This window comes from Culex quinquefasciatus, chromosome 3 (genome assembly GCF_015732765.1).
Source record: "Culex quinquefasciatus strain JHB chromosome 3, VPISU_Cqui_1.0_pri_paternal, whole genome shotgun sequence".
Taxonomy (NCBI): domain Eukaryota; kingdom Metazoa; phylum Arthropoda; class Insecta; order Diptera; family Culicidae; genus Culex; species Culex quinquefasciatus.
Window position 1 is genome coordinate 58,260,479 of NC_051863.1, and position 26,627 is coordinate 58,287,105.

The following is a 26,627-nucleotide window of genomic DNA, read 5'->3' on the forward strand; positions in this document are numbered from 1 at the left end:
TTTTGTTCTAAATGAAAAAATGACCCTTCTGGGACAATGTAGATTCGAAAAGAACATTAAATTTCCCATAAAATGACATGTTCCAAAAGTTTTTACAGTCGAGTAACGGAAAATGGGAGAATTTTTAAAACTTTTTTAGTGTTTTTTTCGATGAAAAATACGTTTTTTCGGAATTCTGAGTACGCCATTAAATCGGGCGTCTAATTTTACATAAAAGTCCCTTTGACACCAAATTTCTATCTCATCACCGTTTCAGGCTGCAAATTATTGAAAAACACCTCTTTTTTCGCATGTTCAAAATGGAAGGGTCGTACCGCCCTCCGTCACGAAATATCAAAAACGCACCTCGGATTCGTGATCAGGGACAAAAGTTACCCCTTAGGACAAAGTTTCACGCAAATCGAAGAGGGGTCGTGGCAACTTTTCCCGATTTCGTGTGAGTTGGTAGAGAATTACCCACATAAATTTAATATCAAGTCTTTTAAAATAAAATTGAAAATATTTAAAGTGCTAAGCATTTCGCGCATCTGTTCGCTAAAATTTTAACAATTTTCCCTAATAAGCCAAATTAAAGCCAACTACAAATTTTAATTCTTAAAAATTCTCATCGATATCAAAGTATTCAACTTTTCAACTATTTCCACAACCAAATCTCAATTTCCAGACCTAAGTTTGATTTTTTTTTTTTCAAATTTCGAGAATTCCCGGGACAAATTATGAAAAATCCCGGGATTCGGGCATTCCCGGTTTTGGGAAAATCTCGGGAATTCCCGGGATGGACGCACTATTTACAATAACTTTTTACATCAAATTCGAGTTCTGCGACCCCATTTTAGTCAAATTTGAATGGTTGATTCTCTATAAAATTAAATAATGCATTTTTTCAATATTTCATCACCGCCATTTTTGCCGCCATATTGGATTTAAAAATTCTTAATTACTTTAGAGTAATTTAGGAGTCATAGTTGAGCTCAGCAATCAAAAATAAGACAACGAAAAAAAAGTTTTGTTTTTCAGGATTCGATTATCCGAAGTTTTTCCAAGACCTTCCGATAATTGAGTCTGGACTGTATTGCAAAACAACTGAACTAGTGTAAAAAGCATTTTTTAACACTTTGTCCCTGTTTAAACAATGGCTTTTTATTTCATTATTCACTCAATAAAGTAACTGTAGAATTTTACAACTATCCGCCACTTTTGCAATAACCTGCGCGCAAAACTCTCACCCAGCATGACAGTACCGGATCCCTTCGGATAACTATACATTTTCATTCTTCCACCACCACCACCACCTCCTAAAACCCAGCCCGAGCCCTTTTTATGCATCAAGAGCAAGTGAGAAAGCACCCATCATCCCATCATCAGAACAAAACGAAATCGCATTGCTTTGTGAGCCAGGTCGGAATCACTTCTTTTTTAGACAGCATATGACAACCACCAGCGAGCAGTTGACATGGGTTTTACACATCACGGCTTTTTTTTTGTTTTTCTCCCTTTTCGATCACACTTTTCTTCTTTTTCCGGTTTTAATGCTGTCACCGTTCCAAATCTACCGGATCCCCAGCGTGACACATTCCGTGTGACACCGATTAGTGTCCACACTTTATTTCACACATTTTTAATAATGTAATTTAATCTTTTTGAGATTTTAAGCAATTGGTACACGTGATGTGGTACTACGACCCTTACGGGTACAGTACAAACTTGACGGTTTGACAATGTCAAACTTTAACGTGTAAAATTGTCACTTTTTACTATGCTCTCACAAACACAACCGAACGAGAATCAAAACAAACACATTATATTTTGTCGAAAAATAGATCACCCAATTTTTCTTTTTTGTTTTGATTTTTTTTGTGATAGTATTTGTGAGTTCGACGTAAAAAGTGACAGTTCATCACTTTTAAGTCCATCTTCAAACAATGGAGGTTACTCTGTACCGCACTTTCTCTCTTTATTTACCTTTCAAGAAGTATTTTTCCCTCTGATTGTGAGGGTGTGTACACCAGAGAGAGCAAAGATGCACAACTTCGGAGAAGGACTTTGGATTTCCTTTTTTCTTTAAGGGGAAAGGGTGTGATGAAATTAACACTCCCCCCTTTCTTCTTGACGTGAGCAAATTTTCCGAATCTTATGAAACAACTCGGCGAATCGTCACTGGAAACACAGACAAACACTAACACGAAAAAAAAAAGATAAAATTCACGCACGCACGAAACTCGATCTGGCCAAGCTGAGAGCGGCGAAAATCGCCAAAAATGTTTGCACACGATTTTGTGATGAATTTTCCACGCACGACGAGGAGCGCGCGCGGCCAGGAAAATGGCCCCGACAAAAGGAAAAGATCACCCGGGAGTGGAGAGAGAGGGGGAAAGTTTGGAACGCGAACCACCGACGAATTCTGCCACCACGAACCACCGCCGGGACCGGAGAGAGAAGACTGACTGAGTCCGAGTCGTGGCCGCACTAGTGTGTGGGCCTCGAATGGTTGGGAAAATTTCTGCGAAATGGGTCTGTTTTTGTTTGGTGAGAACTTGAGAAAGAGAGAGAACAATGTGTGAGAGAGGGAAAATCGTGCGGAAAAGTGGTTGTTGTTGTTTCGTGAATCTCACGTGAATTTTCCGCTCTCGAAGGTAAGGTTTGGTAAGGCTGTAAGTTGAACTAGAAACTGCAACTTAGTTCCGTTAAAAAAAGTTGTTCACTGAAATTTTACTGTTTTTTGCAACTTAATTTTTAAGGTGATAAATAAGAAAACTATTGTTTAATTAAATATAACACAATATTACAAATTTTACAAAATTCTATAACATTTTCAATAATGAATAATGAATATATTTAACATTTTTTTTTAAATAAACGTACAGATTCTAATGGAACCAATATCGGGAAAACACACTGTCAAGCGTCGAAATCCTCTCTCACTTGGGTAGGTTCAAGGGTAGGTTTATCTTTTTTTATGGTCTGCTTTGGCAATTTTCTCAATTTCCATTGCGCGTCACGACGGGGAAAATCTCGCATAGCGATGCGAAGGCGCCAAGCAGATGGAAATGTGCCAGGGAGGTTATACTGATTCTGAGTGGAGAAACATTTTGCTCATTTTTTATTTCATTGATTATTTTCAAATTTTGTGTGTTCACTATAAAATACAAAGTTATATTAAAAAATGTGGATTTAATCGCCAACTCACACAGCAGTTGCCCCGACCCGTCTTCGATTTGCGTGAAACTTTGTTCTAAGGGGTAACTTTTGTCCCTGATCACGAATCCGAGGCCCGTTTTTTGATATCTCGTGACGAAGAGGCGAGGTATTTTTCAATAATCTGAGATAGAAATTTGGTGTCAAAGGGACTCTTATGTAAAATTAGACGCCCGATTTGTTGGCAATCTCAGAATTCCGAAAAAAACGCATTTTTCATCGAAAATACGCTTAAAAAGTTTTGAAAACACTTCCATTTTCCGTTACTCCACTGCAACAAATGTTGGAACATATCATTTTGAGGGAAATTTATTGTTCTTTTCGAATTTACATTTTTCATTTAGAACATTTTTTTTTTCATTTTAAAACTTTGTGTTTTAGTTCTAGAGCAGACAATTACAAAAAATTTGATATATAATCATAAAGGGTTTGCTTACACGAAGAGACCAGCCGAGGTTAATTTAAGAAAATCTTTTTTTTTATATATTTTACAAACTAAAAGTATGAGTTATTTTTTTACACAGCTTTTTTTCAACAATCGATTGTTGATTTTGTTAACCCGAAATTGTTGACCACCAGGAACTTAAATTAACTAAAAAAATAGTTGGAATTGCCATTTTTGTTGGTTAAATTGCCGAAAAAAATTCTAGCAGTCGAATATTATTTTCTGAAAATATGCTAGAATATTTTTTTCTGAAAATTAACTAAAAAAATTTTTTTTTGCTGAAATATTGTGGAATATTCTGTTAAAAACAGGCTGGGACATATTTTTCAACTATTTCTCAACATTTTTTTTTTTCGTTGTATCAACCGAAATATTTTTGCATGCAGCAAATTATTAGGGGTTTATAACAAAACATTTCTTAATTAGACATTATTTATGTAAGTGATGATATATATTTTCTTTAATTATCGAACGATATAGGCTGGGCCAAATTTCTAGCTTTATTTTAACTAATGTCTTACTTGAATACAGAAAAATATTCGTACATGTAGTCAATAATTAGCTGTTGTTAGCAATATTTTTATTGAATTTGTAGTAAATTTTGTAATAATGCCTCACAAATTAATGCTAATTTTTTCATTAATTTGTTAAATTGCTGTTAAAAATCATCAAAACATAACTTTTTTTTTAACTGTTGTTATAAAACATCTATGTAAAGTTTAACTAATGTTTTAAAAAATTACGTTGCATTAATCTTAAAAAAAATAATTTAAAAAAACATATTACAAATTTCTCGTAAATTTCTTAAAAAAAAGAAATCGAGCAAAATTTTCACCAAGTTTTTAGTTTATATTTTTATTATGTTGTATAAAATTCTCTTATATAAACATCATGAGTTATCACGATTTTACGAAAAACAAGTTTTAAAAAAGTTGCTCGTCGTCGATCATGGCCGTTCATCGTCACCCGCGACAGACACGGACGACAAAACAAAGAGATGGCAAAAAGTAACTTTTTCTAAACTTTTTTCGTAAAATCACGATAATTCGTGATGCTTATAAGCAAACCATTTTAGGCCGTTGCAAATATTTTTCGAAGTTTATGTCCCTCAACTCTAACATTTTTTTTGCAGGGTTTTTTTTACACTCTAAAAAAACCCCTGCAAAGTTAGAAAAAAAAACAAACAATTAATATATAAAAATAATGTCCCTTAGTGATGTTTCCACTGACATGCTGCGCCTTAAGCTTAAAATGTAACTAGGATTGAAAAACAAAAACTTTCTCAAAAACGGAAAATTATTCGATTCACGTGAATCGTATTTACGATACTTCCAAAGTGAGCGCTCCGTGAGCGAAAAATGAGCGCGAGCGTGGGACAAACGCGAGCTGAAAAAATCGGAGCCAACGTGAGCGCGGGCAAACGTGGGCTAGCTCGCGAGCGAAAAATGAGCTGAGCGCTCACGAGCGCGTAAGGATCGTAACCCGCGATTGCAAAAACTCATACATTTCATTTTTTGGAAAACCATTTCTAAGAATTTTACAAGATATCAAAATATGTTTAAAATAGGCTGAACATGGTAAACATCTAGTTTTTTTTTAAAGGTTCAATAAACCAAATTTTCCACCGGCACCGTGGTGTAGGGGTAAGCGTGGTTGCCTCTCACCCAGTCGGCCTGGGTTTGATCCCAGAAGGTCCCGGTGGCAAATTTTGAGACGAGATTTGTCTGATCACGCCTTCCGTCGGATGGGGAAGTAAATGTTGGCCCCGGTCTAACCTAGAGGTGTTAGGTCGTTAGCTCAGTCCAGGTGTAGGAGTCGTCTCCCTGGGTCCTGCCTCGGTGAATTCGCTGGTAGGCAGTTGGACTCACAATCCAAAGGTCGTCAGTTCGAATCCTGGGGTGGATGGAAGCTAAGGTGTAAAAAGAGGTTTGCAATTGCCTCAACAATCAAGCCTTCGGACACCTAGTTTCGAGTAGGAATCTCGTAATCGAGAACGCCAAGGCAATGCTGCAGAGCAAATAATTTGATTTGATTTTGAAACAAAATTTTCATAAATAAGTTTGATAAGTTTGAAGTTATTTTATGTGACTTTGCCAATGTTTAAAAAAAATCATTTTTAGGGATCAACATTCGCTCTACTTGTTACTAACATTTCCTACATTTTAAGTAAAAAGAAGCATGTAGTAATTTGTGTAGAGTCCCAGACTATGCCCCTACGAATTTTTGACAATTTTAATGATTAAGAGGCAGTATTTGTAGATTCTGCTCGGTTTGTTCTAGAGGTCGTATCGAGGTGCTCCGATTTAAATGAAACTTTCAGGGTTTGTTTGTCTATACATGAGATGAACTCATGCCAAATATGAGCCCTCTACGACAAAGGGAAGTGGGGTAAAACGGGCATTGAAGTTTGAGGTCCAAAAAACATGAATAATCTTAAAATTGCTCGCATTTCCGTAAAACTTCATCAATTCCAACTCTCTTAGATGCATTCGAATGGTCTTTTAAAGCCCTTCAAAATGTGCTATAGACGTCCAGGATTGGTTTGACTTTTTCTCATAGCTTCTGCAAATTACTGTTAAAAATGGATTTTTTTAAAACCTTAATAACTTTTTGCAACAGCCTCCAACACCCATACTCCCATAGGTCAAAAGTTAGGGGATTTCATGGACTATAAGCCTACGGTGATAACTTTTTGGCCAATCGCAGTTTTTCTCATAGTTTTACGATTTTTCTATAACAAACATTTTACAACGTTGGTATTTGCCCTGTAGGCTTCCATAGCGGCATTTTTTGGTCTCAATTTTGACATATTTGGAATCCTCAGAAAATTTTACATTAGATTGAGGTGTTGGAATTTTGAATTTGACTGGAAAAAATGCCATTTATAATTAATTAAAATATTATTTAGCATTTTGCTGGATTATGGGTAAAACAGGTATTCGCCTACTTGATACAGCATTTGACTTATTGAACACAGGGTATGAAAAATCTATCTTTTTTCATAAATGTTTTATTTAATTATTTTATTAATCAAATTCAAAATTCCAACTTCTCAATCTAATGTAAAATTTTCTGAGGATTCCGAATATGTCAAAATTGAGACCAAAAAATGCCGCTATGGAAGCCTACAGGGCAAAAACTAACGTTGTAAAATGTTTGTTATAGAAAAATCGTAAAACTATGAGAAAAACTGCGATTGGCCAAAAAGTTATCACCGTAGGCTTATAGTCCATGAAATCCCCTAACTTTTGACCTATGGGAGTATGGGTGTTGGAGGTAGAGACCCTAAATAGGGAGACTGGTCTAAGCTGGCTAAATCGATCTGGCAACGTATGTTTTGAGCTTGGCCACACTGATAAGTTTTGCTGGGCGTAAAGGCAAATGCTCGTTTGGATACGTCAAACTCGTGTCTGTTTGGGTACGTCAAATTCACTTCGACCAGTCTCCCTATTTAGGATCTCTAGTTGGAGGCTGTTGGCTTCAAAAGACCATTCGAATCCACCAAAGAGAGTTGGAATTGATGAAGTTTTACGGAAATGCGAGCAATTTTAAGATTTTTCATGTTTTTTGGACCTCAAACTTCAATGCCCGTTTTACCCCACTTCCCTTTGTCGTAGAGGGCTCATATTTGGCATGAGTTCATCTCATGTATAGACAAACAACCCCTGAAAGTTTCATCCAAATCGGAGCACCTCGATACGACCTGTTTCACATCGGTGAAAAACTCGCTCTTAAGTTCCCATTCTATAGCAAAAATGTGACAAACAAGGACAAAATAGAAAAGGTGACTGTAAAAAAAAGAAAGGCAAAATGTTATGATAGAAGGTGATAGAATAGGTCAAATAATAATAATAAAAAAAAACAAAGATGAACTAAACAAGATTAATGCTAATTAGAATACTAAAAATAAAACAAGAAAAACAAAAAAACAAGAAAAGTAAAGTTTTTCGTATTAGGTAGTTGCTCAAAATGACCTCCTCAACACGGGAAAAATAAAAAAATCGAAAAAAATGAGCAGTAGAGGGTTAATGCAAAAAACAATAAATTGACAAGACAGCATTTTAAAATAACCATGAATCAACTATGGTCACCTTGGAACGAGTTGTCAAAAAAGGTCATGAATGATTTTTTTCTAAATTGATCTAAATAAATCTGTACAATATTTCCAAAAAAGTGTCCACGTGGTTTGTGGATGGTCCCGTTCTAGTTTTGTATTGCAGCATTGGAGAATTCGGAGAATTCGGTGCGAAGTTCGCAATATGTAGAGCTTTGAGACGTTTCGCACACACACACCAGCGCACCATTTGTTTTTGCCGACTGGACAAAATATAACCTCACTTTTTTCGTCTACGTACAAGGTCGCAACACATGCGCACGTAGCCAACTCTGTACCTCTGCGATCATACCACCTTGGCTGTAACTCGTATGCAAGCGCATAAAGACTTGCACGCGAGAAAAAATCCAACAAGAAAAAACGGTGCAAACAACACCAACACACGTCCAACAAGAAAAAGAAGTGTGACAGCAAATCGAAAAACGTCAAACGCTGAAAAAAATCCGCTTGGTGCATCTCGCTCGTTCCGCCGCGGCCGTAAAATCTGTTTTTCCCGTGCGAATCCACCGTTTTCCAGCTCGAAATCACAATGTTTCGCACCGCTGGCGTGCCCTTCGTCTAAACGCACAGGCAGCTTCCCGGGTGTAGTGTTCCGCATCGGCTTCCGGGCGGGGTGTGACGAGCGGCACCCGCCGCCAGAATCTTTGCGCGGCGTCCCAAAATAAGCGAAAGAGTGTAAAACGAAGCCTCCCTCCTCCTTTCGACGAACCTGCAAATTTCATGGCATAAACAAAAGTTCTCGTTTGGAAACAGGTGAAAACACAGTTTGCAAACACTTCTGGGGGAAATGGATCAATATCCTCCGTACAGCATCCAGCAACAACCGCCGGTGACAGCGGCAGCCGCTTCGTACCCGTACCCGGATGGGCCACAACCGGAGAAAAATCCTTCCGACGGTGTTGCGCAAATGCCGCAGAATCCGTACTACCTGGGAGGTGCTCAGGTTCCGGTAGATCCGCAAGGGAACTTTACCGGTGGGTTTGTACCTGCGGAGGTTCCCGTTCCCAACGGGATGGTTCCCCAACCGGCGTATAACACCTACTATCCGGAGCAGGTGCCTCAGCAGCAGCAGCAGCTTGCAGGACCGGAACCACCGGTTCAGTACAGTCAGCAGGACTATGCGCGGGAAGCGAATGTGGCACCCGTGGAGTACTTGCCGGATGTGGGTTTGCCTGCGCTTCAGCAAGCAACGGGTTCTGTTCAGCAGGTTGAACGGTCTGCAGAAGGAGTGGCAATTGCTGCTTCAGCACCGGATTTTTGCGAGCAGATTCAGCAGGGAATGGATCTGCCGCAAGCGGTTGCTTCGGGAGAGCCAGGAAGTGCGGCGTCAGTCAATGTTAAGGAGCAACAGCAATTCGGTTCCGGTAAGATTTTTGTAATGCTTTGGAATTCCGTACAAAGCATATGTTTCCCGAACACAGACGAGAAAAAAAAAGTATCTGAAATATATTCATCTTCTGTTTGGAAGCAGAACAACTGCGATGGGAAAGTTAAAACAACACTTCAACATTACCAATTCTATATGAAAAGTTACATTAGAAATAAGATCAAATCGTCAAATACCTTCAACATTAAATTACGACAGCACTTAAAGCAAGGAAATTCATCGAAAGTGATGCCGATAGATGTAAATATTGAGGTGAACAAATGCGGTGCACATTCACTTAATTTAGTATTTAGGAATGTCTTTGGTGATTTGCTATGAAGCTGATACGAGCTGTTGAAACAAGTCTTTAAGGTGCTGACTGTTAAAAGTTCCGTTACCCAAAATAGATGTTGAAACCCGATGGAATTCCTCCTTAAAAATGGTTAAGTTTGAAATAAAACTTCCACAATGCCAACGTCATTTTATAAAGCCAAGCTTCAGCCGGATTCATACTTCATCGGAGCCATGTTAACGGTAGTTCATGTGTAGAAGTTTAACAATGGATTGCACGATCTACTGATGTGTCTTACTCGTAGGTACTTTATATCGACGTCCGTGATTGAGAAACGCATTGTTGGTGTTACATGTGAGCATTTTAAGGACTTGACATTCAAGTCAGTGTTAGCAAAGAGAACTTTTTGCCTTCCTCACCTTACTGAGGAAAGGCTATGAAATCACTCGAAAAACGAAAATCTTAATTTGACCTCCTAGACCAAATGTCTGTGTGTGTGGTGGGATGTCGATCAAATAAATTTGCACTGGATTATCTCGGCACTGGCTGAACCGATTTGAACTGCATTGGTCTCATTCGATCCGTCTTGGGGTCACATAAGTCGCTATTGAAAATTATAAAGTTTAGTAAAGTACTTCAAAAGTTATGCTAAAAAAACGATTCTAACTAAAGTCCGGAAGATTGTAAAAAGGGTTGTTTTTGTAAGAAACCCCGTTATGTTATACATTTTAGAAAGGTATTCAAAAGATCTTTCCAACGAGTTCAAAAGTTTGAAGATCTGTCAACCCTATCAAAAGTTATGCGCACTTAAGTGTTTTTATGCACTTTTTAGAAGCCGGATCTCATATATTTCGATGAAAACGTTGTCCAGATCTATCATGCGACCTGTCGATGGATAGGTGTTCAAAAGACCTTTCCAACGAGTTCAAAAGATTGAAGATCTGACAACCCTGTTGTGTACCCGGGGGCGCGAACCTAACGAGCGGCCACAAAGTCGCAAGAATAAACTAGACTTAAGCTTAACAAATAGAACACGTTTATTCTGTAACAGCGACTAACAGTAATGATGATATGCAGAAAAACTAAAGGTACAAGGTACAATTACATCTCCGATCGCGCCTCTCTCGACCTGGGTGCTACCAAGGAGTACAGCGAGTCGCGAAATTGTTGGAACGGCTGGTGGTTCTGTGGGAACCCAACATCTCCCCCTTTAAGCCCAGAGTCCCGGGGTGTAGCGATCCGGAGCTCTGCGGTCTCGTTCAGAACGGCGCGGGAAAGGTCGATCGTCTCCAGGTAGAACAGGTGAATCTCCACTCGGCAGTGGCTGCGTCTCGATCTCGAAGTTGTCCAGCAGGATGTCCAGCGGAAGTGTGCCAGGTTGAGCTTCCGCCGATGTTGCGTTAGCGACGCGACGGCGTCGTATCTGGTTGGTGTGCACCTTGATTGGACGGTTGGATCCTTCGAGTTTGATGACGTAGTTCACCGCGCCGACCTTCTCGATTATTTGCCCTGGTGCCCACGTGAAATCGTTGCGACGGAACACGTGTGCGAAGATCAGGTCACCGGGCGCGAAACACCTTTCCACAGCTCCATGTTTCCGGTCGTAGTCAGCGTTCTGCTTCTCGTTCGCAGGAGTGGGCTTCGGCGGCATGGAGGGAGCTCGTAATAGATCGAATGTTGATTTAGGCCGACGACTCAGCATCAGCTCTGCAGGAGATTTGCCACCGGGTGCTTGCGGGTTCGCAGTCGACCGGTACGCTTGAAGAAAAACTTGCAAAGTTTCCTCCAAATCCTCCCCCCTCGTTGATCTTTTTGAGAGCTCGCTTCAGCGTGTCGACGAAGCGCTCAGCTTGACCGTTGGACGCCGGATGGTATGGAGCGGTCGTCACGTGCTGAATTCCGTTCTGCTTCAGGAACGTTCGGAACTCAGCGCTCGTAAACTGCGGACCGTTGTCCGAAACGAGAAGGTCCATACGACCAAAGCGAGCGATGCACTACCGCAGCAGCTTGAGAGTCGCCTTGGTGGAAGACGATGGGGTTGCGAAAATCTCCGGCCACTTTGAGTACGCATCCACTACGACGAAGAAGAAAACTCCATTCATCGGGCCAGCGTAATCGATGTGGACCCGCTCCCAAGTGCCGTTCGGGGTCGGCCAGGACTGGAGCGGTGCCTTGGTTGGAAGCTTGGCTGCAGCGGCGCACTTTGGGCAAGCGCGCACAAGGTCTTCGATGTCCGCGTCGATTCGGGGCCAGAACACGTAACAGCGCGCAAGCGACTTCATTCGCACAATTCCGGGATGCGCTTTGTGCAGCTGCTTAAGAATGCGCTTGCGGTACACTTCTGGTACGACGACGCGCTCACCCAGGAGAAGACATCCTTCGACCACGCTGAGAGCAAAACGGCGGCAGAAGAAAAGTTTCGCTTCGGGTTCAGCGATCATCGTGGAAGACTCGGGCCAGCCTTCGTGGTGGTACTTGATGACCGCTTGCAACGACTTCGACTCCTTCGTAGCCTTCCGGATCAGGGCGTGCGTGACCGGGAAGTTGCTGACCGACGAGTCGATAAAAACTTCGAGTTCGTCATCCAACGAGATTGCGGCGATCACGAAGTCTTCGTCGTCTTCTCTGCTGTGCTGGCTAATGAGACGGGAGAGCACGTCCGCATAGCCAAACTGATCCGTAGCGATGTACTCGATACGGAAGTCGTAGGTGAGCAGTATGATGGCCCAACGCTGCAGTCGGTTCGCCGAGTGGACTGGAATGCCCTTGTGCGAGCCAAAGATTGAGAAAAGGGGCTTGTGATCGGTCTGCAGGGTAAAGTGTCTGCCATAGATCATGGAGTGGAACTTCATGACACCGAACACGAGTGCGAGACCTTCCTTCTCGATCTGTCCGTAGTTCTTCTCGGCGGGGGTGAGCGAACGGCTACGATGCTGCACGACCTTGATGGCTCCTGTTGGCAGGCGATGCATCAGGCAGGCACCGATTCCGGTGTTGGACGCGTCGGCAGCAACGATGATCTCGTGGCGAGGATCGAAGTGCGTCAACAGGAGATCTGACGACAGGAGGCGCTTGAATTCTTCAAACGCGCGTTGGCAATCCTTGGTCCAGTTCCACTGTGCGTTGGCCTTTAGCAGCTGGTCCATCGGATGGCGCAAACGGTGCATCTCCGAAACGAACTTGGCGTAGTAGTTCACTGCGCCGAGGTACGAGCGCAGCTCTGGAACGTTCTTCGGAGGCGGCATCGTGGAGATCGCTTGGAGCTTGGCCGGATCGGGGCGGATACCTGAACTGTTGACCACGTGGCCCAGGTACTTGATCTCGTCCATGAAGAAACGACACTTGGAGAGCTGGAGGTGGAAACCGTAGTCGCGGATGCGCTCGAGCACCGCGTGCAGGTTGTGTAGATGCTCTTCCTCAGTGGCCCCGCCAACCAGAATGTCGTCCAAATAGACGCGAACTCCGGTCAGGCCAGCGGTCATGGAGTCCATGATCTTCTGGAAAGCGCCCGTGGCTGGAAGCACGCCCGGTGCCAAACGGTTGAACTTGAAGAGCCCCCGGTGCGTGTTGACCGTGAGGAGGTTCTTCGAATCTTCGTCCATTTCGATCTGTAAGTAGGCGTTGGAGAGATCAATTATGCTGAAATGGCGCATTCCAGCAAGGGATGCGAAGATGTCGTCCGGCACTGGCAGCGGGTAATCGTTCGGCTGGAGCGCGTTGTTGAGCCCGGTGGAGTAATCTCCACAGATCCGGATGCTGCCGTTCGCCTTCCGTACAGCCACAATCGGCGCGGCCCAGTCGGAGTGCTCGACGAACGAGATGATCCCTAGGTTCTCCAAACGCCTCAGCTCGTCCTGCAGCGGTTCGTAGGCGGTCTGCGCGACTGGCCGGCGCGGCAAGTACACGGGCTGTTGATTCGGCTTCAGAAACAGCTTCACCTTCGTTTTCGTGCAGAGGCCCAGAGTGTCCAGAAAGACCTCCGGAAACTTGCGCTGCAGCTGGTGAACTTGATCCAGAACGCCGTCCGCGACAGTCACCCGGTTGCACACCGAAGATAGCGGGACAGACCACAAGTCGAAAGCGTCGATCAGGTCCAACCCGAGCAGGTTCAGGTTGCTGTTGGGTGCGACGTAACAGACGGTTGAGCGGCAGGAATCCTGCAGCGTCACGCTGCACTCGAACTCTGCCTCCAGCTTGACGTGGCCTCCAGACGCGCTAGTAGCTTCGTGACTTGTCGGGCGAGTTGCGGGAGATCCAAGAGCCAACCAATTATCGCGGCTGATCACCGTGATGTCCGAGGCCGTGTCGATTTGGAGCTTGATCGGCTTACCGTTGATCAGGATGCTGACAAACTTCCTTCTGCGACGGGCGCTGGTCTGGTCGCTCGAGACCTCCTTCACGCTGGAACGCTGCGGTTTCCCGGACGGCCTCGCGAACGCGCAGTAGCCGTCTTTGTGCCCGATTTGTTTACACTCTTTGCAGACGTGTTTTACAAAAGGGCAGGCCTCCGTGTAGTGTACACCACCACATAGCCAGCAAGGGGATTTTGGCGTCTTCCTTGCGTCCGACTTCTGTTTTTGTTGTGGTTTGTCTTGCCGTTTCTGGTTTGACTTGCCACGATACTTGTCAGAAAGAGAGTTGACAACAGAAGTGGAGGAGTGTGCGGCGTTCTCGATCAGTGCTGTGTCCTGCTTCAGGTTGAGGAGCCGCTGACATTCGGTTGCGAGGGTGTCGACCGTAAGTGTAGCAGCATCCGTCTCGAGTTTGGACAGCAGTCTGGTGCGAATTTCGGAGTCCCGGTGCGAGCGTAGTCCGCAAACAAAGATCAGCGCCTTGAACTCGTTCTCCTTCAGGCTGCTCAGCTTGAAGTCCTCGCAGAGTCGATTCACCGCGCCAGCGTAGGCGATGAAGTCGTCCGACTCCGGCTTGATGAACTGCAGGCACTTGCAGCGCTTGTTGAACAGGGATGTTCGGCGGGAAAAAATCTCCTTCAGCTTCGTCACGGACTCCTCGAAGTCGTTATCCTTCGGCTTTTTCGGCAGGATGAAGTTGGCGTATCTGCTGTGCGCCCGAGTGTCCAGCTTCCGCAGTAACAGTCTCACCTTGCTGGCATCATCGAGCTTGCAAGCATCCTGGGAGAAAGTGTCCGCGTACCGCGAGTACCAGACGTCGAACAGGCCGTCATCGCTGTCCGGATCGTAATGAAACTCGACCATCGTGTTGGCCAACGACTCGAGTAGGAACTCCTTGTTGTCGTTGGTGTTGGCGTTGAGCTTCGGTGGCGCGATGATAGGCTTGGCCGTGACGGTCTTCACGAGGTCCTGAAGCGCCTTCTGCTGGGCTTGCTGCTCCTTCTGGAGGTCCTGGTTCTGGAGGCAGACCTCGGTCAGCTTCTCCAGGAGGTTCTTCAGATCCGGGTCGCTCATTGTCCGGTTGAGGTTAGGTTCGGCGGGTAACGTAGAGCCGGGTTTTTTTCCGCAAATTCCACGGGTTGCACAGGACACCAGAAATTTGCAGCGTCCTCGTCGCCAAAAATGTTGTGTACCCGGGGGCGCGAACCAAACGAGCGGCCACAAAGTCGCAAGAATAAACTAGACTTAAGCTTAACAAATAGAACACGTTTATTCTGTAACAGCGACTAACAGTAATGATGATATGCAGAAAAACTAAAGGTACAAGGTACAATTACATCTCCGATCGCGCCTCTCTCGACCTGGGTGCTACCAAGGAGTACAGCGAGTCGCGAAATTGTTGGAACGGCTACATAAGTGCTCTGAATTATGAAGATCTGACTACCCAATCTATGAATAATGCCCAATGGTATGAATAATGAATCAAGTTGATAGAACATTGAAAGGTTCGCCCGTTTGTATCTATTTTGGATAGCACTACCCTCTAAATGTGGGGAAGGCACCAACCACCTAAGGGAGAATTAAGTAACGTTTTTTTTTTGTTAAAATAAATTACATTTTGACTTTGTTTAAAATTTGATAGATATTGCTTGGCACAGCTGGGAGTTAACTGAGAAGGAGCTGATTAAATTTTGAATCACATGGAGCAAAATTTCTACCAATTATCTTGATAATGTTTTCTACTTTGCAGAACCAACACCAATCCCGCCTGAGACCACCCAGCTTTCGACTCCTCCTCCAGCCGATACCGTAGCAGTAGCGACAGAATCCACTCAAAGCACGGACGCCCCAACCGAATCAACACCTTCCGCTTTAGACGCACTCGATACCACAACAGAACCCGCTACCGAATCAACGGAACCAACCCCCGTTGTCAACTCCGACGCCGCCCCACCGGCAGATCCCCCCATCGTCGAACTCGACGACAACTCCAAGGACGACTGCGTCATCACGTCCCCAACGCCTCGCCCCGATGCCGGCCTCTGCTCCTCTACGAAGAAAAAGCGCCGTCGAATCGTCCAGGAAGACGACAGCGACGACGATGAGTGCGAGCGGGAACGGATGGAGCTGCTCCGGTCGCCGGAACCTCCAGCCCCAGCGGAAGAGGGGCCATTGGATCAACCTGAGGAGAAAGAGAAGACCGGTGAAGACGGCGAGGGTCCGCTGAAGGAAGGTGAAGAGGACGAAGGACGGTCGGAGTCGCGGAACTCTTGCGAGGACCGTCGGGACGATGATGCTCCGTCGATCTTCCAGAACGTGGTGATGATTCCGGCGGCGGACGCCGAGGCGCACAAGCGCAAGAAGATTCGCGTGCTGGACAGCGACGACGATGATGAGGACGGGCAGCAGGCGATGGCCACGACGGTGGACGATATCGGGTTGACCGGGGAAGGGGCGGATGAGCTGAATCCGGAGGGTGGGATGGATGAGGGTGGTGAGGATGGAGAGTTTGGTGAAGGGCTGGAGCAGATTGTGGCCATGGATGCGCCCATAGTTGACCAGAGCCGGATGCTGGAGGAGGGAGATGATGACGAGGAGGAGGAGCAGGAAGGTTCGGATAAGGAGAAGGACAAGGAAGGTAGCGATCGGGAGGAGGATGAAGTGAACGGAAGTGACGCTGAGGAACCACCTGTCGAAGAGGAGGAGGAAGAGGAAGCGGAAGAGGGCGTGGAAATGATTACGGCCGAGGACGACGCCGGGGAAGCGATCGGAATTGCGACTGACGACGAGAAGGAGCTGGACGAGCCGGAGGCTCAAGAGTCGGAACCGGACGAGCGGGGGAGTGACCAAGAGGAGGAAGCTTCAGAAGCCGAAGCCGGTTCCGATGCCGAACGCAGCGAATCCCGCTCCGTCGACGATCAAAACTCCCACGATTCCTCCTCGAACCAGCGAAAATCTGACGAAGAAGATTCGGACAAGGAGGAAAACGAACGGCCACGGAAGAAATCCGGCGACAGTGGCGACGAAGTGGTCTGCCAGAACGAAGAGGTCAACACCATCTCGCTGCTGACGGACGAGGAGGACGACAACGGCGTTGCGCTGCCACCGCCGAAGAAGGAACTGCCGGTGGTGCGGATAGTCAACATCAAGAAGGAACTGCTGGATGTGTCGCGCGTCAAGAAGGAACGTTACGATCCGACCTCGTACTACCAGCAGCAGCACCAGATCAAGCAGCGGCAGCTGGAGGCGCGGAAAAAGGAAAAGAAGAAGAAACGGGAGCGGAACTTTGACAATAACGAGTGAGTAGAAGAAAGGTTTTGTTAATTTTTGCTTTCGTTTCAGCTGTAGATTCCAGCGTGAGTACAGGAAGTGTCCAAAACACGGCGTAAAGATTGTCATTGTAGACTTGAGAAGGAGTTGAGACCGGTTATTGGGAGGTTCAGCGCTCATCAGCAGACGATCGAGAATGGACTACTACTCATCGATTTCGTTATCTCCCGAAACATGGCCATACGTAGTACCTTCTTTCAACACAGCCTTCTCTATAAGTACATTTGGAGATCACCAAACGACACGGAGACTCAAAGCGACCATGTTCTCATCGATTGTCGGCACACCTCGGACATAATCGACGTCAGAACCTACCGTGGCGTGGACTCGGACCACTAATTGGTGGTGGCAAAACTGCGCCAACGCCTGTCCGAAGTTGTCCGTTACCGTCGCCCGCAACCGTATAAACTGGAACAACTCAAGACCATGAGGTCACTACCCAGAACGCGCGGGAACTCGAAGCTGCGTTGCCAGACGAGGTTGGGCTTGCCGAAGCCCCTCTAGAGTCATATGGAAGCAGCCATCAAAGCAGCGGCATCGAGCGCCATCGGGTACGTGAACCGAGTTCGACGGAACGGCTGGTTCGACGAGAAATGTCAGGCGATTTGTGATTAGAAGATAGCAATGCGGGACAAGTGGCTGCTGCACAACACCCGTGTGAACAAGGAGTCGTACAAACAGTTGCAAAGACAGCAAACCCATCAGCAAGATTTTTTCCATTTGTTGTTTCAAGTCCTTTCATTTCTTCTAAGACTAACAACTCGCCGTGTTTCCCTTTCCAGCCCGTTCGGCGCCTGGTCCAGCTCCTCCACCGACGACGAGTTCATCCCGAACGACATCTACTTCGGCACGCCGGACCGCGTCTTCACCGCCAACACCAAGATCAAGTGCCAGCGCCAGAAGCAGCTGAACGAGCGCTACTCGGCCAAGTATGGGCGGTCCGGCAAGCGGCGCTACTCGGACGACTCGGACGGGGAGGAGCGGCGCAAGCGCAAGCAAAAGCTGGACCAGCTCAGCCGGCTCAACCTGCCCTCGTACCAGCAGGCCCAGCTGCAGACGATGATCAAGAAGAAGAAGAAAAGGCGCCAGGACCGGTTCTACGACAAGAGCCAGGACATTCCGAACGACATCTACTTTGGCAATGTGAACGGTAAGCGGGAGGTTCGAGAAATGTGTCAAATTTACTCATCTTACCGAACTTTCAGTTCCGTTGCACGTGCTGTACGCCTTCGGGGACAGTTCGTCGGAGGACGAGCGGCCCAACACGTCGTGGCGTTCGGAGTCCAGTTCCCACAGTAGTCACAAGTACCACCGCACCGGAGGTGGCCCCGGCAGCCGGGGACCGTACAAAAAATCTTCATCTACTTCTTCCGCCCTCGCCGCCTACGAGTAAGTTCCGCGGACCCATTCAAACAATAGAGACCTCCGCTCCAACCGTTTCCACTTTGCAGACGTTCCTCGGTGAGTCCCAGCAGCGATCGGTCGGTGCAAGCGATGCGGGAGTACCTCAAGATTGCCGGCTTCAAGCACGTCAAGTTCCACAAGCTGTGGGAGGGCTGCAAGTCGAACCAGGAGCGGGCGAACGCCATCCTGCGGCTGATGCAGGACAAGGGCCTCGAGGGCGAACCGACGGTGGCCAAGTGCAGGGAGTTGCGCAAGCAGCTGCAGATGGAGCGCGAGGCACAGGTGCTGGACACGAGCCTGATCATCGATTCCGGGGAAGGTAAGGTTGCGGGTGCGGGCGTGGTGTATGGTTTTAGAACTGCTTTTGTTATTTGAATATCCTTTAAAACATTCTTAATTTGCAGCTCGAACCAGTTCTTAGACTAGAAAATCTAACTTTAAAGTACCGTCAACTGGGACGAATTGGGACAACAGTTTTAACCATGTAGGAGCACAATAATTAGATTTTTCCGGTTGGTTTCGGTTAGAACAGCCTAAGACCAACAAAATGTGTACATCCATTTCCAAATTGCAAGCCATTTAAGGGGTTACATACATGTAAATCGGCAGAAATGTCAGAGGTTGAATGAGCACACATTTGAACTTTTTTTTAAATCTGTTTTCAGGAAATTAAAATATACATTTTCATCTACTAACCAAACAAATTTGAAGCCATTTGGTTGTACCGTTGCCGAGTTATAGCTATTTGAAGTTAGCAGTTTCAAAAAACGGGTGCCACGATATTTCAAAACTGACCTGACCAAATCGGCTCAAAATTTTGGTGAAGACTCGTCAAACTATTCCCGTGTGCATGACGAAGGCCGATTTTCAAAAAGTTTATTTAAAAAAAAGATAAAAATACTTTTATGTTTTTCGTATAAAAAATCGTCAGTATTTGATTTTTGTATTTTTTTAAAAAAGCAAAATTTAAAAATCGGGCTTCGTCATGCACACAGGATATGTCTTGGGAGTCTTCACCTCAAATTTACGCCAATTTGGTTCATCCCATCTCTAGATATCGTGGCACCGGTAAATCAACTCGGTGCTTTGAGAAAAACGCTCACAAACTTTGACAGTCCGCATGGCAAAATTTTGATCATAAATCGTCTCTTACTCAGTTTAATCATGTAATAACTTCATAAAACTTTCAGGAGTGATTGAAAATCATCTTTTTAGTGGATTGAATAAATTTTCTGTAACATGAAATTTGGTGATTTTCTACATGTATGTAACCCCTTAATGCTCTAAAGTCTGCTGTCCCTATTCAGACTGTAGTCGGCCCAGATGACGGTAATAGAATTTTCTAATTTACCTATTTTTTTGGCTGGCTAATGTTTTTTCATAAAGTTTGGAATATTTTTTCAATAAATATTTATTAAATTACTTTGAAAATTTTACATAATAAATTTTCTAAAATGGATTCTGTGCATTTGATTTATTCGTAATTAATCACACTGGAATACTATAAAAATTACGGTTAATTTCAAATCAAAATACCAAATTAAATGGGAATTTTAGATTTTGATTGCCTCGAAGATGAAACAGGACGTCGGCCATTTTCAAAACTTCTATGCGTCTTAAATTAAATTTTAAACTCAAAAGACTGTTTACTTAGGGCTTATTTACCAGCTGCCAAACTGTGAACTTTTTACGATACGGCGTTTTTCTTAAGCGACCATCCATAAACCACGTGGGCACTTTTTTGGAAATCTCGAACACGTTTCACATTTGGCAGCTGTCAATACAATGGAAATTAAAAATCTGTATCTTTTGAAGGAATTCGGCAAAGTCTTCGGCAAAGTTGTAGGTATGGATAAAGACTACGCTCAGAAAAAAATGATACACCGTAAATTTTTTATGTGCGATTTTTAATTTCACTTTTTGACACTAAAACATGATTTCCAGAAAAAAAAAACTATTTTTAATATATTTGATTTTCTGATACAAGTTCTGATTTGTTTTCAAATAACAACTTTTCAGACATTTTCAGAACGAGCAAAAAGAAAATTGTTCAAAAAATCTAAATATTGGTCGCACAAATTTTTCAACATCATTTTTCGATGTTAAGTCAAATTTGTAATCAAAAAGTACTTAAGTGAACTTTTGATCAGGGCTGCGGAGTCGGGTCATATTTCAAACGACTCCGACTCCGACTCCGGCTTTCTCAGATTAGCTGACTCCGACTCCGACTCCGGCTCCGGCTTTGAACAAATGGTTGGCTCCGACTCCGACTCCGACTCCGGCCTACCAACTCTAGCCGACTCCGACTCCAACTTTCAACAAATGGTTGGCTCCGACTCCGACTCCGACTCCACATCTTTTTAAATGTTTCAAAAGTTAGTTAACTATTATTAGTTAATTATTTTTAAAACATTCATAAATAGGATTATTTAAATACTCTCTAAGCGTCATGTTTTTCTCAAGAAAAATAAGTTAAGTAAAATAAAATAAAGTAAATAAACGGAAAAAAGTTTCTAGGTTACAAGTTTCATACGTTACAAGCTCATAAAATTTAGCCGACTCCGGCTCCGACTCCGACTCCAGCTGTTCGAGTTTTGACGACTCCGACTCCGACTCCGACTCCAGGTCCCCAAAAAGACCCGACTCCACCGACTCCGGCTCCGACTCCGACTCCGACTCCACAGCCCTGCTTTTGATGTTCCGTTTTTAAGTAACAACCATTTTTTGGTAACTTTTTTGAAAAATGTCGCAGCTATTCATTTTTTTTAAATTAGTACTCATGTTTGCCCACATTTGAAAACATTTTTTTTTAAGATTTTTTTATTTGAACTTTGTTGATACGACCATGCAAAGGTTTAAAAACAGGAAAATTGATGTTTTTAAGTCTCCCCCAAACAACCCACTGTTATCAAATGTCGATATCTCAGCAACTAATGGTCCGATTTTCAATGTAAAATTCTGGGTGCTGAAAAGACAGAATGCGTAACGTAATTTTCGAATGCTCCCCACTAATACATCTGCACACTACAGCTGTAAACATAAACAAAGTGGCAGGCTAGGTTCAAGCTCAAGCGTGGCATTTTTTTTGCTGCTGAAATGACTTGTTTTGATCTGGGTGCTGAATAGTGGTTTGCAAAATGGCCTCCATTTTGAACTGTCAAAGTGGAACCAATTTACTGTTCGCCAAAAGTAGAAAGTATTGTTATCGATCATTAAAAATAGTTTTTTTTTGCCAGAATGAAATTTTTTTGGCTTTTGAGGACCTGGAGTTGAAGTCTAGAAATCTTGAGAAAGTTGAAGGCGAGATCGTCATTTTTATAATTACGAATTGAAATTGTTTATGGAGTCGATGCGTTCATCGTTCATCCACAAGCTGTCTTGATTGTTTGATTCCGTTTGAAAACCTACTGGTTTAGTGAAAATGTTCTCTGTTTGTTGGATCAGCTTCGCTAGAATCAGCGATGTTTTTTTCGCTGGACCAGGAAAAGCTGCAGGATTCCAAAATCAGCCAGGTAATTTATCTGCGACATCGCAGAATGACTCTCTCGCCGCAGTTCTTCGTCACCCGTAAAAATGAAAAACCTCTCCTAACCGATCGAAACTTGAAAACATACACAATTTTCCAAACAAAAAAGTCAAAAACAAGACAAAATAAAGCCACTGACACTGATTTTAAAACAGTTCATTTACCAGTATGAAAAAAGTCATGCTTGAGCTTGAACAGCCTCCTACTTTGTAGGTCGCTGCAATGTGAACAAAGTGGGATCATTTGAAAATCACGTTACGCATTTTCTCTACTCAGCACCCAGGTTTTGATTTTTGTAATCTCTTCGTGTTTAAATTTTCGTTGAAAATTAAGGGCTTCGCACTTTTTTTTGTTCGTAGACTAGTCGATGGGTGGCCAAAAGAGGCCTGGTTTGATTCCCACGTGACGAAATATTGCGTCAGAAGTGGGTGGAATTTTCTTGAATCAGAAGAACAACCGAATCGAAGTTCCGAGATTGTGTATCTTTGAAGCGTAGTGATAATGTTGGAGTAAGATTATTCACTATTATTTGGCATGTGCCATTCATAGTTATTGATAATTCGCGGCTAATATTTAAAAAGGCGTAATAAACGCAGGTTTTGCGTGAGACATAGCGCTTGTTGAAATGCTAGCGACGAATTAACCCAATCTCGATTTCTACCCTCTTATTAAGAATTGTTTACTTCGAATACCTCAAAAGCTCGACGCCACCGACAAAATAAATTATAGATCGATTACAATACTTGCCACCTCTTGGTATCATTTTGCGAACAGTGAATTGGTTCCGCTTTGACAGTTTTAAATTGAGGCCGCTTTGCGAACCACTATTAGGTTTTAAGCCGACTCAATTTGGAAGTTAGAAATTTGCACTGTTTACATTTTTTGCACGTGTGTCTCAGTAAAAATGTGTATGCGTGTGCGCTCGTGACGTCACGCTGTAAAACCTTATTCTTCACCCAGGTTAAAATATGAAACACTCTCGAAATTGTTCGATCTCTTCGGGAACAATATTTTCATTTTTTTTTAAATCACAACTAACATTTCAAAAGGGTGTCATATTGAATGTTTGGGCCCAAAGTCCAACAAAGCAATATATAGAGAATTCCCTCAGCATTTGCAAACATGAGCACTAATTTAAAAAAAAAAAGAATAACTGCGACTTTTTTCAAAAAAGCTATATAAAATTGGCTATAACTTGAAAATAATACACTTTATCAAAATCCACTCAAATACTTTTTGATTGCAAATTCAATTTAACAATGAAAAATGAAGTTGAACAATTTTTGCGACCAATATTTTGATTTTTAGAAAACATCAGTATTGATTCAAAAATTCATAACTCGGTCTTAGATTTTTTGCCCGCTATGAAATTTTTTGAAAATTTGGCATCTGATGTCCCCTAAAACATATCGAAAAAAAAAATGAAAAAAGGAATGAAAAATCACAAAAAATTTGTTTACAGTATATAATTTTTTTTCAGTGTAGTTCTTATACATACCTGCAACTTTGCCGAAGACACCAAACCGATCAAAAAATTCCTTCAAAAGATACAGATTTTTGAATTTTCATATATCATTTAAGTATGGACAGCTGGTAAATTTGTATGGAAAATTATATGGACAAACTAATGATGCAAAATGGCTTCTTTGGGTACCAAGAAAGTTTCAGCCGGTTTTAAAAATACAAAAAAATCGAATGATCGAAATCTTAGAGAATTGCTCAGTTCAGACTCGGTTATCCGAAGGCCTCAGAAAAATTTCACTTCGGATAATCGAATCACCAACTTTTTTTGTGGAATTTTTGGTTAACGAGCTTAAGTATGACCCCATAGACTACGCTTAAACGATTATGGTGGCCAAAATGGCGGTGCTGTAATATTTAAAAATGCATTTTTTTATAGACAATCAACTACTCAAATTTGACTAAAATGGGGTCACAGAACTCGAATTTTATGTAAAAAACAAGAAAATGAAATAAGATTTTTTTCTTTGTGATTCGATTATTCGTCCTAGTCCTATGCAAACGATTTAACGATTTAAACAACAAAATTATGTGATTCTATTTTTTTTTTTTTTAGACATGATCATTTTAATATTTTTTACCTTTTGCAATTCCAGGTCGCATCACGCGAAGAAGCAAACGGAACCCGTCGGATCCGAACGCACCCTCCACGTCCGGCACGGTCGTTCCGCCGGAGAGTGCGGAGGCGATCAACCGCATCCGGAGCCTGGTGGATCCGGACTCGGACGGGGAGTAAGACTCGAAGTTTTCCTTTCGAGAGCTGTATGTTGTACATAGGCGAGAGAGCGAGCAAGGTGGCCATAAAAGCAGAATATTTTTTTTTCGTTGTTGTAAGCGAGTGTGTGTGCGTGCGGAAATGGTGGGCGAAGATGTTTTAAATCCCAGTTTTGAGGTTAATTTTAAACACACACACACACACACAGAGGAACAGATGAATCACTTTTATTTTCACTATAAACAACCAATCATTAGTCGGTGCTTTCTCAAAGAAAGCAAAGCAAATTCCTGCAATTTCAGTTTGTTTAGCTCTTATAATAGTATGAAAAAATATCATTTATTTTGCACGTAATCTATAAGTAATGTGGAAGCTTCCTTTTAAATTTACAAAAGATAGAAATAGTGAAGAAAAGTAAAGTAAATATATCTCTTCTAAAAAGCAAAACACGATTCACCAATAATGCAGTGTATAGCAAACGGTAGCAGTAATTATATTAAAAAAGTATAAATAAAATAACAAATCGTGAAAGCTTGGTTCTCTTCAAAATCAAAATTAACAGTCAGAAGTCATTCTCATTAGCTAAACAAAGAGTGCGAGTCGTGAAGCAGAGGACCATCATTCGTAAAATAGGAGAGGAGTTAGCGGTGGACGAATTTTTAGGTTCTTGTAAATTAGTTATAAAATATATCGTGTATGACTGTAAAATCGTGAATAAAGTTTGGCTTTTCTAAAATATACTTCAAAATGTTTTTTTTTTCAGGGTTGTTACGGACGGCGCGGATCGCGCGTTTCGCGCGGATAGCGCGGATCTGGCGCGGATTTGCTGGCTAATTTTGCTCAGGCGCGGATTTCGCGCGGATGGCAATTTTGAAAATGTTAGTTTGTATTTTCTTAGTACGAAACGTCGAAAAATGAAGATAAACATTGCGTAGAAATTATTTTTTATATGTTTCTTGTCATTTCTTAACATCTCCGGCTCTGAATATTTAATTTCTTTTGAGTTTTGAGTAATGATTTTTACCATATTTATTTTTAATTTTATACTGGATTTATTCAATTTTTGATTTTGTAAATCAAATATTACAAACTTTTCCCGAAGATATAGACATTAGAATGTGTAACAAAAACTATTATTGGGGCTTGTTCTGGTGGGCGCCAAATATAAGCTTGATTGGACGTAACAGAAACTGGCCTCAACTTTCGAATTTTGGAATGGATTTTAATCGGTAGAAATATTTTTTCTTCTAAATTTAAACATTCTTGGCGAAATTAAAAAGATCAGAACATTCCAAATTCAAAGCTTCAGCAATTCAAAAAATCGAAAAAAAAATAATTCTTTTAATAGTTTTTATAATAACATAAAAAATCAAAATACATATTAAAAAAAAATCGTAAACTTAAAAATATCTTAAATTTCGAAATTCAAAATTTTAGCAACCTGAAATTCAAAATACCAAAAATTTGGGTAATCGAAAATTTGAAGATTTAAAAAAAGATCAAAATAAAAAAGTCAAAATTTAAAAACAATATAGAAAAAAAAATTCTCAAATCCAAAATGATTTTAGTATCCTTAAGCTTATAAATTCTAAAATCCTAAATTCTGAAATTCTAAAATTCTATAATCCTAAAATTCTAAAATTCTAAAATTCTGAAATTCTTAAATTATTTAATTCTTAAATTCTTAAATTCTTAAATTTTTAAATTCTTAAATTCTTAAATTCTTAAATACTTAAATTCCTAAATTCCTAAATTTTTAAATTCTTAAATTCTTTAATTCTTAAATTCTTAAATTCTAAAGTTCTAAAATTCTTAAATTCTTAAATGTTTTTATTTTTAAATTCTTAGTTCTTAAATTCTTGAATTCTTAAATTCTTAAATTCTTAAATTCTTAAATTCTTAAATTCTTAAATTCTTAAATTCTTAAATTCTTAAATTCTTAAATTCTTAAATTCTTAAATTCTTAAATTCTTAAATTCTTAAATTCTTAAATTCTTAAATTCTTAAATTCTTAAATTCTTAAATTCTTAAATTCTTAAATTCTTAAATTCTTAAATTCTTAAATTCTTAAATTCTTAAATTCTTAAATTCTTAAATTCTTAAATTCTTAAATTCTTAAATTCTTAAATTCTTAAATTCTTAAATTCTTAAATTCTTAAATTCTTAAATTCTTAAATTCTTAAATTCTTAAATTCTTAAATTCTTAAATTCTTAAATTCTTAAATTCTTAAATTCTTAAATGTTTTTATTTTTAAATTCTTAGTTCTTAAATTCTTGAATTCTAGAATTTTTGAAGTCCTATTTTATGTAAGAGATTTTGAAATTATGAGAAGAGATTATTTTAAATATCGGAAATTAAATTTCTTT

General features: G+C 41.9%; 3 protein-coding genes across 3 annotated transcripts in view; 1 reads left to right on the top strand and 2 right to left on the bottom strand.

Annotated features, from left to right (window-relative positions):
• The window catches only part of LOC6048017 (WSCD family member AAEL009094), an 81,493-nt gene extending 79,021 nt beyond the window's left edge, over window positions 1-2,472 (bottom strand). Inside the window, exon 1 of the mRNA XM_038262152.1 lies at window positions 1,963-2,472. The gene's annotated coding sequence lies outside the window, so the exon portion shown is untranslated. The remainder of the gene's footprint in view (window positions 1-1,962) is intronic.
• Window positions 2,473-8,173: 5,701 nt separating this feature from the next.
• Window positions 8,174-25,000, top strand: LOC6048019. Its single transcript, XM_038262146.1, has 6 exons — window positions 8,174-9,118; window positions 15,515-17,063; window positions 17,877-18,244; window positions 18,300-18,483; window positions 18,546-18,817; window positions 24,142-25,000. Exons 1-6 carry the CDS (start codon window positions 8,542-8,544, stop codon window positions 24,279-24,281), a joined length of 3,090 nt encoding a protein of 1,029 aa, XP_038118074.1. The 5' UTR covers window positions 8,174-8,541; the 3' UTR covers window positions 24,282-25,000.
• Window positions 10,396-14,855, bottom strand: LOC119769491 (uncharacterized protein K02A2.6-like). Its single transcript, XM_038262145.1, is given in 2 exon segments — window positions 10,396-11,213; window positions 11,215-14,855. Coding segments are annotated over 2 exon segments (4,215 nt in total). The 5' UTR covers window positions 14,839-14,855; the 3' UTR covers window positions 10,396-10,622.
• Window positions 25,001-26,627: the final 1,627 nt, after the last annotated feature.

Coding starts and splice junctions, on each gene's coding strand:
- LOC6048019 (XM_038262146.1), top strand. CDS start 8,542: ATGGATCAATATCCTCCGTACAGCATCCAGCAACAACCGCCGGTGACA. Junction 18,484..18,545: donor TCCGCCCTCGCCGCCTACGA/GTAAGTTCCGCG, acceptor TCCACTTTGCAG/ACGTTCCTCGGTGAGTCCCA. Junction 18,818..24,141: donor GATCATCGATTCCGGGGAAG/GTAAGGTTGCGG, acceptor TTGCAATTCCAG/GTCGCATCACGCGAAGAAGC.